Source organism: Peromyscus eremicus, chromosome 1 (genome assembly GCF_949786415.1).
Source record: "Peromyscus eremicus chromosome 1, PerEre_H2_v1, whole genome shotgun sequence".
Taxonomy (NCBI): Eukaryota; Metazoa; Chordata; class Mammalia; order Rodentia; family Cricetidae; genus Peromyscus; species Peromyscus eremicus.
In genome coordinates this window covers 23,179,170-23,191,588 of record NC_081416.1, presented here as the reverse complement: position 1 = coordinate 23,191,588, position 12,419 = coordinate 23,179,170, and the positions used below count along the sequence as shown (strand labels likewise).

General features: G+C 39.6%; 1 protein-coding gene across 2 annotated transcripts in view; it reads right to left on the bottom strand.

Annotated features, from left to right (window-relative positions):
- Window positions 1–5,160: 5,160 nt before the first annotated feature.
- The window catches only part of LOC131896325 (cytochrome P450 2C25-like), a 65,078-nt gene continuing 57,819 nt past the window's right edge, over window positions 5,161–12,419 (bottom strand). For both annotated transcript variants that reach the window (XM_059246926.1, XM_059246917.1), the window contains exons 8-9: window positions 7,014–7,155; window positions 5,161–5,480 (exon numbers count right to left, since the gene is read on the bottom strand). In XM_059246926.1, the coding sequence (XP_059102909.1) occupies window positions 5,299–5,480; window positions 7,014–7,155 (324 nt within the window). In that variant the 3' untranslated portion in view covers window positions 5,161–5,298. The remainder of the gene's footprint in view (window positions 5,481–7,013; window positions 7,156–12,419) is intronic.

The following is a 12,419-nucleotide window of genomic DNA, read 5'->3' as shown; positions in this document are numbered from 1 at the left end:
CAGCCTGTTTTCAAACAATGAAACTTAATTTATCTGGTAACTGTACAGCAGCTACCTGATCAAGGGTGTGTACAAACTAATTGGACTCCAGTTGAAATGTTAGATTTAAGAAGGTTTAAGGAGGCAAAAGTATCTTATGGCATACATTCCCCATTTGCAAAGCAAATGTTAAAGTCCTGGTAAACTTGTGATAGGATTATCCCGCAAGACTGAAAAGAATTAGTAACTGCAGTCCTGGAACCTGGAGCCAAGCTGCAGTGGAGCATGTGGTACAGAGTTGAGGCTAAGAACATAGGAAGTCAATGGAGGGCTAGAGGTGTGGAAATCTCCCAGGATCAGCTTCTTGGACAATATGCTGAAATATAAAGACAATGTTTATATGATAACCAAAACTTAATTCTATGACGCATGGCAGCCATGAATGCATGGGACAGAATTGAGGATGTAGGAAAAAAAATTGAGCCATTCACAAAAGTTATTGAGGGCCCAAAAGAATCCTTCATGGACTTCTTACAAAGACTATCTTCAGCAGTAAATGGAATGGTCCCAAATTCAGAAGCTAGCCAGATAATAATCAAATATTTAGCTTTTGAAAAATGAGAATGCAGCATGCAAGAGAATAACCAGGCTGTTAAAGGCAAGATCTGCAACCTTGGAGGACTGGATTAGGGACACAATTAATGTTGAGTCTCATGGCCATGATGATATGTGGATAGGAGAAGCAATTGCAAAAAAGTTTGAGGAATGTCAGATGTTTTGGATGTGGAAAGCAAGGACATTTGAAAAGGGACTGTAAACAGGGCATTCCTAGAAACAATGTTTCTTCAAGGAGCAATGGCAACAGAATGCCCCTCCCTTGTGGAGTATGCAGAAGATGTGGTAAGGGTAAACATTGGACCCACGAATGCAGATCAACAAGGGAGAGACAAGGTAATTTTTTGCCTCTGTCCTCAGGAAATTCCCAGAGGGGCCTCAGGGAGGCCCCCACAGTAAATCCAGTTCAGACTTTTCCTGCCATCATAGAAGAAACCCCTACTCAGAGCAACTAAATTACCAAATGCCTAGTGGAATAAACCAGGCTGCTCAGGGTGATAGAACAGCTGAGGCAGAGAGAATAGAAAATTCAGGAGAAACCATAAAGAAATTTTTTTGGCAAACTTCTATAAATCAACAAAGACCAAAATTAACAATACAAATAAATGATGTTTTGTTGTCTGGTCTATTAGACACAGGTGCAGACGTGACAATAATTGCACCAGAATTTTGGCATCCAACTTGGCCTATTCGGGAGGTAAATGTTCAGCTGTTAGGAATTGGAACATTATCTCAAGTGAAACAGAGTGCAAGATGGCTTGAATGTATAGGTCCAGAAGGACAGAGTGGAAAATTAAAGCCATATGTGTCTAACATAGCTATGAACTTATGGGGTCATGATCTATTACAACAATGGAATACTCAGATTAGCATCCCTACAACCTCAGAAAAACAAATTATAAACTAACACATGTTTCTGAGAGAAATATTAGAAGGTATTATTCTAATGAGTGGTCACCAGCCATCCAGATTGTACAAGAACAGGGTACAACAACTTTACTAGAAAAATATATAACTGTAAAAATATTAATATTTTACAAAGAGCTATATTTTGTACTACAACAATCTGTATATAGATCAAATAGCCTGTGTGAATGTATGCTTGTATACTAATAGATGTAGACATATCTCAGTACTAGGCCCCAAGGTAAGAAGTTATCAATGCCAGACAAATTAGCTCCTTTGAGACTAAGACAGGAAGAGATAATCAGTACTGTTACTTCTCATTAATTACTTGTAATGCAGTGGGAAGGGAATGTAGCATCTAGAAATTATAGAAATGTAACTCTTCCTGGGACCATTATTCTTCTGGGAAGAGAAGGGACATATATAGACATATATGGTTAGCAATAGAAAAGCAATATGCATGCTCAGGTCTAACCTGAGAACATGAAGTCAAAAGCATGTTTAAAATTTTACCTTTTATTGACAATAGCACCAAAGCAGGGCATGACCTGACCCTGCATGTATATTCCTCCCTGTGACTTGTCCTCTACAGGGTGGAGCTATTCCTGGACACTGTTTATTTGTTTCAAATACAAATACTTCCAGTGACTCTAAGTGATGCTCAGCCAAAGAGCTTTGGTACCGCCTTCCTCTTCACATTCTGTTTTACACATATGTATGTGGGTGTGTGGATGTGTGTGCACAATCAGGTGCATATATGTGAGAGAATGTATGTACATATACATACGTATATGTGGAAGTCAAAGCTGAAGCTTGGGTATTGTTTCTCGGGAGAAGACAAGTTTGCTTTTTTGAGATAGGGTATCTCACTGGGACACAAGTCCCACTAATTAGGCTGGGTTGGATATCCAGCAAGCTCCCAGATTCTCTTGTTCTGTCTTCTCAGTGTTGGTAAAATAAGTACATACCACTATGCTTGGTCATTATATATATGCCACAGACTGGATTTAGATCTTCAGGTTTGCATGGCAAATACTTTAATGAATGAAATATCTCTCTAGCACCCTAGCTTGAATTCTCTATTCTTCACGAAATGTGGACCAGCGAGATGTGTTGGGAAGTCTGTTTTCTTTCATTTTTTACCTGAATTGTAAGTCTAATAACAGGTATGCAAATCAAATATATTTATTATTGAAAACATGCAGAAGAAAAATGACCATGAATTATTGCTGTGGGATGTTCTGTATGACAAACGTGTTGCTAATCTGGGAGTCCAATTAACGAGAATGAGGAGGGTTTATATGAGCGAGAATTGTTGAGACCAAGGTCGGATAAAGCACAGAGACAAATAGCCAAACAAACGGAAACACATGAAATATGAACCAATGGCTGAGGGGTCACCAACTGGATCAGGCCCTCTGAGTGGGTGAGACAGTTGATTGGCCTGATCTGTTTGGGAGGCATCCAGGCAGTGGCACCGGGTCCTGTGCTCACTGCATGAGTCGGCTGTTTGAAACCTGGGGCCTATGCAGGGTCCCTTGGCTCGGCCTGGGAGGAGGGGACTGGACCTACCTGGGCTGAGTCCACCAGGTTGATCTCAGTCTGTGGGGAAGGCTTTGCCCTGGAGGAGATTGGAATGGGGGGCGGGCTGGGGGGAATGTGAGGGGGGGGAGTGGGGAGAACAAGGGAATCTGTGGCTGATATGTAGAACTGAATTGTATTGCAAAATAAAAATTAAAAAAAAATAAAATACTGATTGGCCATTGGCTAGGCAGGAAGTGTAGGTGGGACAAGGAGGAGAATAAAGCTGGGAAGTGGAAGGCTGAGTCAAAGAGACACTGCCAGCCGCCACAATGAGAAACAGCATGTGAAGACGCTGGTAAGCCATGAGCCATGTGGCAAGGTATAGAAATGGATTAATTTAAGCTGTAAGAACAGTTAGCAAGAAGCCTGCCATGGCCATACAGTTTGTAACCAATATAAGTCTCTGTGTTTACTTGGTTGGGTCTGAGAGGCTGTGGAACTGGCAGGTGAGAGAGATTTGTCCTGACTGTGGGCCAGGCAGAAAAAACTTAAGCTACAAATGGCATCCAACATGGTGGCAAGAGTTTCCACCTAAAAACTGAGAAAAAAGATTCTAAAACGGAGCTAAAAACAGTTCCTAATTGTCTCTCTCAAATGAGCGGCAGCTGCCGGTTTGAGCTACTTGTGGGTTCCTAGTGTGCGTGCTCAACCTGCGGTATAGCAGGAATGAGGCCTCTGCAAGTGGCACATTAAGCTGCATGGTAGATTTGGCCTTTGCTGGTATAAAACAAAAAAAGAGGTTTCTGGGCTGTACGCTGCTTGGATAAAAGCATAGACCCAGGATAGCTCCCAGAGCTGGTGGAAAACGTACTACTGCCATGTTGGGAAGCTGAGGTGGCTGGAGCCAGCAGCCACAGCTGCTGCAGTTTAAAGCAATAGATTCACAATAAGACAGATTTAGATGTAATAGTTTACAATGTGTGTAACATATACGTAGGCTTGAAAGAGATAAAAAAGGTGATATATACAGTTACAGAAACAAATACATAGTTTTAAAAAATAAAGTCTTTAAAGAGACAGTAAAATTAATATAAAAAATAAGCCACGTGAAGATGAATATTACACAGAGAATCTGGATTGTGTTGTCTTTGGGATTCTTAACTGCAGAGAGATATTTGATTGTAAAGGAAGCTGAGTTAAACCAATATGCATATTTTAAAGATATCTTGACTTCAAAATTTGGATATAAGGATATGTTGCTTTGGAAAGGAGAATCTGCTTTTGTTCCCACAGAATGCCAAAGGCTATGGATTTGTTCCTGATTAAGATACATCAGGTTTGACCAGCTAAGACCCCCTGAAAGGTCTCTGATGACACCATGGCCCAGATGATCCAACATCCAGAACCGTTTCAAGGTGACTGGCTCAGAAGATACAGCCTCACTGACTACTCCATGATCCTAAAATTTTCTTTGTGTCCCCATAAGATACAGTGCCCCCCTCCAGCAGGAAGTAGTAAGAGAAGCTACGCCCAAATTCCCAAATTATATGTAATTTTACTTTGTTAAGGTTAAAACCTTCCTTTTTGAAAAAAAAAAGGGGGAAGTGCTGTGGGATGTTCTGTATGACAAATGTGTTGCTAATTAGTCAATAAATAAAATACTGATTGGCCATTGGCTAGGCAGGAAGTGTAGGTGGGACAAGGAGGAGAATAAAGCTGGGAAGTGGAAGGCTGAGTCAGAGAGACACTGCCAGCCGCCACAATGAGAAACAGCATGTGAAGATGCTGGTAAGCCACGAGCCATGTGGCAAGGTATAGAAATGGATTAATTTAAGCTGTAAGAACAGTTAGCAAGAAGCCTGCCATGGCCCATACAGTTTGTAACCAATATAAGTCTCTGTGTTTACTTGGTTGGGTCTGAGAGGCTGTGGGACTGGCAGGTGAGAGAGATTTGTCCTGATTGTGGGCCAGGCAGAAAAACTTAAGCTACAAATTATCTTACTATATTAGATATTTTACAGGGAATTTCTGTTTTAACTCAAGATCAGATACAAGGGATAATAACACTGTTGCAAAGAATAGAAAATAACAATATATTTGTGCAGTGACTCCAGAAATTACAAAATCGTTGACAGGTGTTTCCTGGGACTTGACAGAATGGGGATACATGAGAGGAAAGGAAGGACAGCTTGTCCCTGATCAGAAGGAGGTAGATGAAGGTCTAGAGGTGATTGCAGAAAACATCACAGCCTGGGCTAGGAAGTCTGATCTTCTTTAGACAGGAATGAAGCAGATCTTGTAAGGGGGTGGCAGAGAGGCAAATCCATTGACCACTGGGGTAATATTGATGTCCTTAGTGTGGAGCAGTGATTTCAGCTTAAAGTTCTGTAAAATGGTGGTCAGGTATAGAAACAGCTCCATGCGTGCCAGTCCCTCTCCTGCACAAATCCGTTTTCCTAGGGGGAAGAAAGTCAAAGAAGATTACTATTCTCTTTTGTAAATGTAAGAATCATTGTACTTGTAACTGACACAGGAGACTATGAATGAAGGGTAAGTTATTGAATTGGTGTGTGGATGGCTGGCTGCATGAAAGGACAACTAATTAGGCAAAAATTAGTTGTGGTTATTCACATCTGTAATCAGACTGCCTAGGAGACTGAGGAAGAGGGATTTTGTATTCATTATCATGAATAACAAAGCCAAGGACAGAAACTGCATATCCAAAGGCAGCATACATACTGCAGGTGTGAACACAATATCCATTGTTCTCATTCTGAATGAGAAGGAACAGGGTTCCTGATAATCTTTGCAGAATGTCCTGCCACATCTACAATGTTTCCATCATCTCATGATGATCTTGAATTTCCTAGAGTTCTGAACTGAGTAAAAATGCTGTGATTTAATGGTTCATGAACTTCTTTCAATGATATGTGATTTCTTCCAATAATTCTCCAATACCTATGCCTTGTGAGGCAGCTAGGAAATCATTTATTAGGATGTTGCTGGATTTTTGCTTTAATATATAAGGTTTGAGATATCTATCTATCTATCATCTATCTATCTATCTATCTATCTATCTATCTATCTATCTATCTATCTATATCTCCCACTTAATCCCCAATAACCCAGAGATCTGGGAGTCTTTCTCATTGCCCTAGTCCAATTGAAATATGACAAGTATTGGTCATTAATGTGTTTACCATGTGCACTTGAGGCTCTTTGGTAATTTTCTGCATTTTTGGAGACTTGTAATTGTATACTTGAACATGGAGGTGAGTGACACAGCAAAAAAAGACCTGAATAGAAATTATGATGTCTCCATTTTCATGGAGTGAGTGAAGTGTAAATGAAGTTTGCTTTCTTTGGTATTTCTGTGATCTAGCTTAAGGAAGATTAAACACACTCTTTTGTTCAGCTTTCTCAGTTTTGAACAATGGATAACAATCAAAACCTCAGTTTCATGGCCTGATAGGGAAGAAATCTCTTTATCATGACAATGCAAAGACACTGAGAGTCATACTTCTCATCATTACAAGTCTACTGGCCCTTAATGTGCCACTTGTAGTTGGAAAGTTTCCTGTGTCCTGCCTGGTCCCAAAGCTGCTCAGACCCAAATAAACACACAGAGGCTTATCTTACTTTCAAACTATGGCTATGACAGGCTTCTTGCTAGCTAGCTCTTATATCTTAAACAAACTCATAATTCTTATCTATGTTTAGCTATGTGATTTGGTACCTTTTCTCAGTTCTGCCTTGTCATCTTGCTTCCTCTGTGTCTGGCTAGAGACTTCTGACTCAGCCTTCCTCTTCCCAGAGTTCTCCTTGTGTGCTTACACTTCCTGCCTTGCTACTGGCCAATCAGTATTTTATTTATCAAACAATCAGAGCAACACACATTCATAGCATTCAGAAAGACATTCCACAGCAGCTACTGTGTAAGTCTCCACAGATTCTCATGTCACTGGAGCCATGAAATGAGTTTCTATTACCTGCTGAGAATGGCATGAAGTAGTCACTTTTCTTAAAGTTTCCATTCCCATCTAGAAAGTGTCCAGGGTCAAATACCTCTGGGTTGGGGAATTCCTTGCTGTCATGCAGCACTGATGACAGTGATGTTATTACCGTTGTTCCCTATAACAACACACAGAGAGAAATAGAGTTACAAAGAAATTATAGAACTAAAATACATTAGGAAAGTAACCTAGTTCACCTTCTGTTCCATAGTCTGGGGTAAGTACAAAAAACTGCAGGGACATTTCAACATACAGAGCAGGTAAGTAGCAGGGAGGAGGTTGAGGCCAGGCACAGTGGTGTGGCTAAAGTACCATCCAGTGATATTTCACATGAGTACTTGGACTAAAACTTCTCAGTCCCTTCTTCCTTACCTTCAGATTGGACCCATGCTTCTCTGACCACTGGCTGCTCTAGCTCATCACATCTGTGTATATACCCCTCATGTGAATCAGATTCTAAGTAGAATAATTCATTGAGTGTTTTGAACAGAATAGGAGTGCTGTGGGATGGTCTGTATGTCAAGTGTGTTGCTGATTGGTCAGTAAATAAATCACTGATTGGCCATTGGCTAGGCAGGAAGTATAGGCGGGACAAGGAGAAGAATTCTGGGAAGTGGAAGGCTGAGGGAGAGACACTGCCAGCCGCCACCATGACAAGCCGCATGGGAAGATCCCGGTAAGCCACGAGCCATGTGGCAAGGTATAGATTAATGGAAATGGATTAATTTAAGATATAAGAATAGTTAGCAAGAAGCCTGCCACGGCCATACAGTTTGTAACTAATATAAGTCTCTGTGTTTACTTGATCAGGTCTGAGCGGCTGTGGGACTGGCGGGTGAGAGAGATTTGCCCTGACCGTGGGCCAGGCAGGAAAACTCTAGCTACATAGGAGACCATCCATTAAGTACAATAGGGAAGATTTCGAAAGACAAATACCATTCCTTTTTTTCTCATTTACAGAATCTGTCTATCTATATCTTTCTTTATATGATAAGAAAGCATATACAGGTCTATGTGCCATAGTAGAGGTGTGCAGTCACATATGTAATCTATCTATATGAATGTACACACACAAATACAGAAATACATATGTGTATATGTGTCATAATAAGATGGGGGACTCTCTGGGAGAAGAAAATGATGGAATAAAATGGGAAAAAGAGGAAAAAAATAAGACAAAATGAAATGAAGATAAGATGATCTGGTGGCAGCTAAATAAATAAAACTTCTGAACATATACAGAAATTGTTGTGACATGCTGCTGTTAAGGTTTCTTTAGCTACTACACAAACTAACCTCATATATTTTCAAAGTTTCTAGGAATGTGTTCTACAATGCTTTTACAAGGCTGACACACATATTATTATCCAGCTTAACTAAACATGTTTAAATTTTTAAAGCTAAAAAGAACATTATTGACATATGTAAATTGTGTGACAATTAAGTTCTAGTGTCAATAGATATTGAACGTATATTCATAACCACTTGTTTACATGTTGCCCATGACTGCTTCTCTGCTACAATGACAGTTTTTCTGAAGGGGCTGCACAATCCCCTTGGGCTAGAAAGTCTGAAATCTACCAGAACAATTATGGCAAAATCATTGGTTCCTTCCTATCCTATTACTTCTTCTGAGATCAGTGGCTCTAGTCTGATCAAAGAAATTACTTATCCAACTTGTCAGAAGGGAGAATCAACTGTGAAGTCATGCTTATTTCTAGACCAGATTGTTTCATGAGGGAAAAAAATTGAATATTCTACTTGACTAGATTCAAAAGAGACTATATCATGGTCCAGCAGCAGAGGGATGAAGGGATATAAATTTAGCTGATGCAACACTTGTCTCAAACTAGGCTCTAAACCTAAGGAAGCTATGAGAAGATGTGTACTGTGGAATGTCTTTCTGTATTCTATGAGTGTATGTGGCTCCCATCAGATAATAAATAAAGCTGTTTTGGCCTAAGGTAAGAAAGCTTACAGCTAGGTGGGAAATCCAAGCAGGGATAGACAGAGAGGAAGATCTGAGTCAAGGAGAGACCAGTCACCGCCAAAGGAGCAACAAAATGCCAGCAAACCAGTAACACCATGGCCACATGGCAACATATAGATTAATAAAAATGGATTAATTTAAGATGAAAGAGTTAGCAAGCCAGAAGCTAAAGCCATAGGCCATACAGTGTGTAATTAATATAAGCCTCTGAGTAATTATTTTATAAGCAGCTCTGGGACCGTGGGTGGGAGAGATTTGTCCAGACTGCAGGCAAGGCAGAACCGGAAAAACTTCCTGCTACAACTGGCACCCAATGGCAGGCATTGATACACATAGATCTGGTTTCTCTGTAGCTTTGGAGCCTGTCCTGAAACTTGCTCTGTAGACCAGTCTGGCCTCGAACTCACAGAAATCCACCTGTCTCCACCTCTCATGTGCAGGGATTAAAGACATGCACCACCGTCCGGCTTTAAATAGGATTCTTAAGACACAATAACGGAGCCACACTGGGCTTCCTGGTCTTGCAGTCTCATGCCTGCAGGAGTACAGAGATGTGTTTCCGAAAAGCTGCCTGCAAGATTGAGCTGGATGCCAGCCGCCATGAGCTAATTGGCATGGTGGGCTCTCACAGTCTCTCCTACAGGCTGTGGTACTGAGAGGCTTCTCCCAGCCACTGCTGCTGCCTGTGGGCTTGAGAGCTCAGTCAAGGGCTTTAGAATATAGCTCCACACTACCTAATAGTGCTTCTCCCAGAGCTGGTGGCAAACTCTACCATGTTGAAAAGCCGAGCAGGGGGAGGAGCCAGCCTCTGGAGCTGCCACTTTGGTCCTAGCCAAGCTGCAGTTTAAACAATGATCAGAAGGTATAAACAATCATAATAAAGAAATATATAGCTTTGAAATAATAAAATAAAGTTCTTAAAATGAGAATAAAGTAATATAAAAATAATAAGCAACATAAAGATGGAAAATACACAGAGAGTCTGGATTATATTGTCTTTGGGATTTTTAACTGCAGAGAGACATTTGATTGTAGGGGCTACTCAACTAAACCAGTATGTTTATTTTAAAAGTATCCTGACTTCAAAATTTTTGTCTAAGGATACATTGCTTTGGAAAAATGTCCTGCTTTCATTTCCACAGAATATGGGAACCTGTGAATTGCTTACAGGTTATTACAGTTTGACCAACCAAGACCCCCTAAAAGGTCAAAACAGCCTCACAGACTACTACAGCCAAGATTTAACTATAATTCTGAATTTTCTCAGGATCTCTCATAAGATTGCAAGTGCCCCCACCAGCAGAAAGTAGTATGGGAAGCTATGCCCAAATTCCCAAAATATTGTTTATAAATGTTTATTTTATTTAAAGCAGGTTGATTATAAATGCAATCTCTTTCTAACTAAAAAAAGGGGATAAATATGATAAGATAAAAGAGTGGATTATTGAATCTACTTTTAAAGAGCAACAACTTTTTCAAAATGTTTTACATTGCTATGGATTTGGCTTATTGATGCAAATTTTAAGTTAATTTTGTTATACTGTATATATATTTTACTCTTGTTTAAGGTATAAGGTTTATGCAACTCATTTGTAAGTGTAATATATAATTAAGAAATATAGATTAATAATTAGTCATCTATAATAATAATTATAGTCATGTTAGTTAAGTTTTCTAGTTATACGTAGATATATTTCAATTAGGTAGGTAATCTTCAAATACTTCAAAGACCTACAGAATATGGCAATTAAAATGTTTTAAAAACTTTGGCTTTTCTCGAAATTGATATACGTCTGCTCCTGGCAACACCAATCTACTTTAGAGAAGATGATGGGAATCAAAGAAACTCCATATGGAGTTTGCTTTCTTCATGGCAAAAGTTAGCTATTTGGGCAAGAAACTGCTCTTGCCTGAACTGCTTGACAGTATGTTGTGTAAACTGGACATGAAGGACCCATGGGAAAATAATTTCTGAACTTTGACTAAACAGGGCCAGATGGTCCTTTAGATTCCTGCTTCACAGAGGAGACTGCCAGACATTCTGCAGGACACAGGGAGAAGTGACTGATGAACTTTGCCAATGGATGAGACTATCCTTCAAATTTCCTGCTTCACTAAAAAGTCAGCCAGAGATTCTAGGCCTGTAGGCTGAAATATTAGGATGACCTAATATTATAGGGGAACTTTGCATGACTGTCCTCATAGCCAGATCTATGTCATTTCTAGAACTTTGGAAGTTGCTTACAATGCACTTCCTGCTTACTCAGGTAATATTATATCCTTCTGGGGTCTTTGATGGAGTTGAAGACTACATAGTTATAATATTAGTTTTCCTTAGTCATGATAAAAGATAAATTAGATTAAAAAAAACTTTAGACTCACAAAATAGGGTAGATGATAGAATATTTTCTTTAATTTTGCCAAATAAAAATAGACTAGATAATGTAACTGTAATTATTGCTTGATAACTGTTGTTATATATAATTTTACTATGTTAAAATTAAAACCTTCCTTTTTGATTAGACATAAAAGGGGAAGTACTGTGGGATGTCTTTCTGGATGCTGTGAATATGTGTGGCTCCCATTGGATAATAAATAAAGCTGTTTTGGCCTATGGCAAGAAACCTTATAGCCAGGTGGGAAATGCAAGCAGAGATACAGAAAGAAGAAGGGTAGAATCAAAAGATGTTGGCCACTGAAAAAGGAGTAACAAGATGCCAGCAAACCCGTAATGCCACAGCCACATGGCAATATATAGATTAATAGGAATGTGTTCATTTAAGATGAAAGAGTTAGCTAGCCAGAAACTAAAGCCATAGGCCATATAATTAGTAATTAATATAAACCTCTAAGTAATTATTTTGTAAGTGGCTTCGGGACTGTGGGGAGGAGAGATTTGTCCAGACCATAGGGCCGGGCAGGACTGGAGAAACTTCCGACTACAGATATGCCACTCTTTTCTTGTCCTTTGTTCTAGCTACAATTTAAGTGGGTCTAAGGACATAAACATAAACAAGTTTTGTATATTAGCCATAGACCTCAACAGTCTTACCTCAGAAGTTTCCTTTCGCCAGAACAAACTGGCAAACACACCCATATACTAAGTCTATTATTACACAGCAAATCCTATTGCCACTGGCAAATTAATTCCATCATCTCCACATGATGCTAGTAACAGGAACCTTACTAATCTCTTTTTGTCCCAACCTCACCCTCCAGAAAATACAGGACTGCTCTGTAGAAAGCAACTTCATTCTCTCTGGATGGAGTTATTATTATAAAAATTCATTTTTCATCTGTAGTATTTGGTAATCAATGAGAAGTTTTTGATGTCTTCAAAGTAACACTAACTGGCCATAGAAATGAACAAAGTACAAACAGAAACCACACCA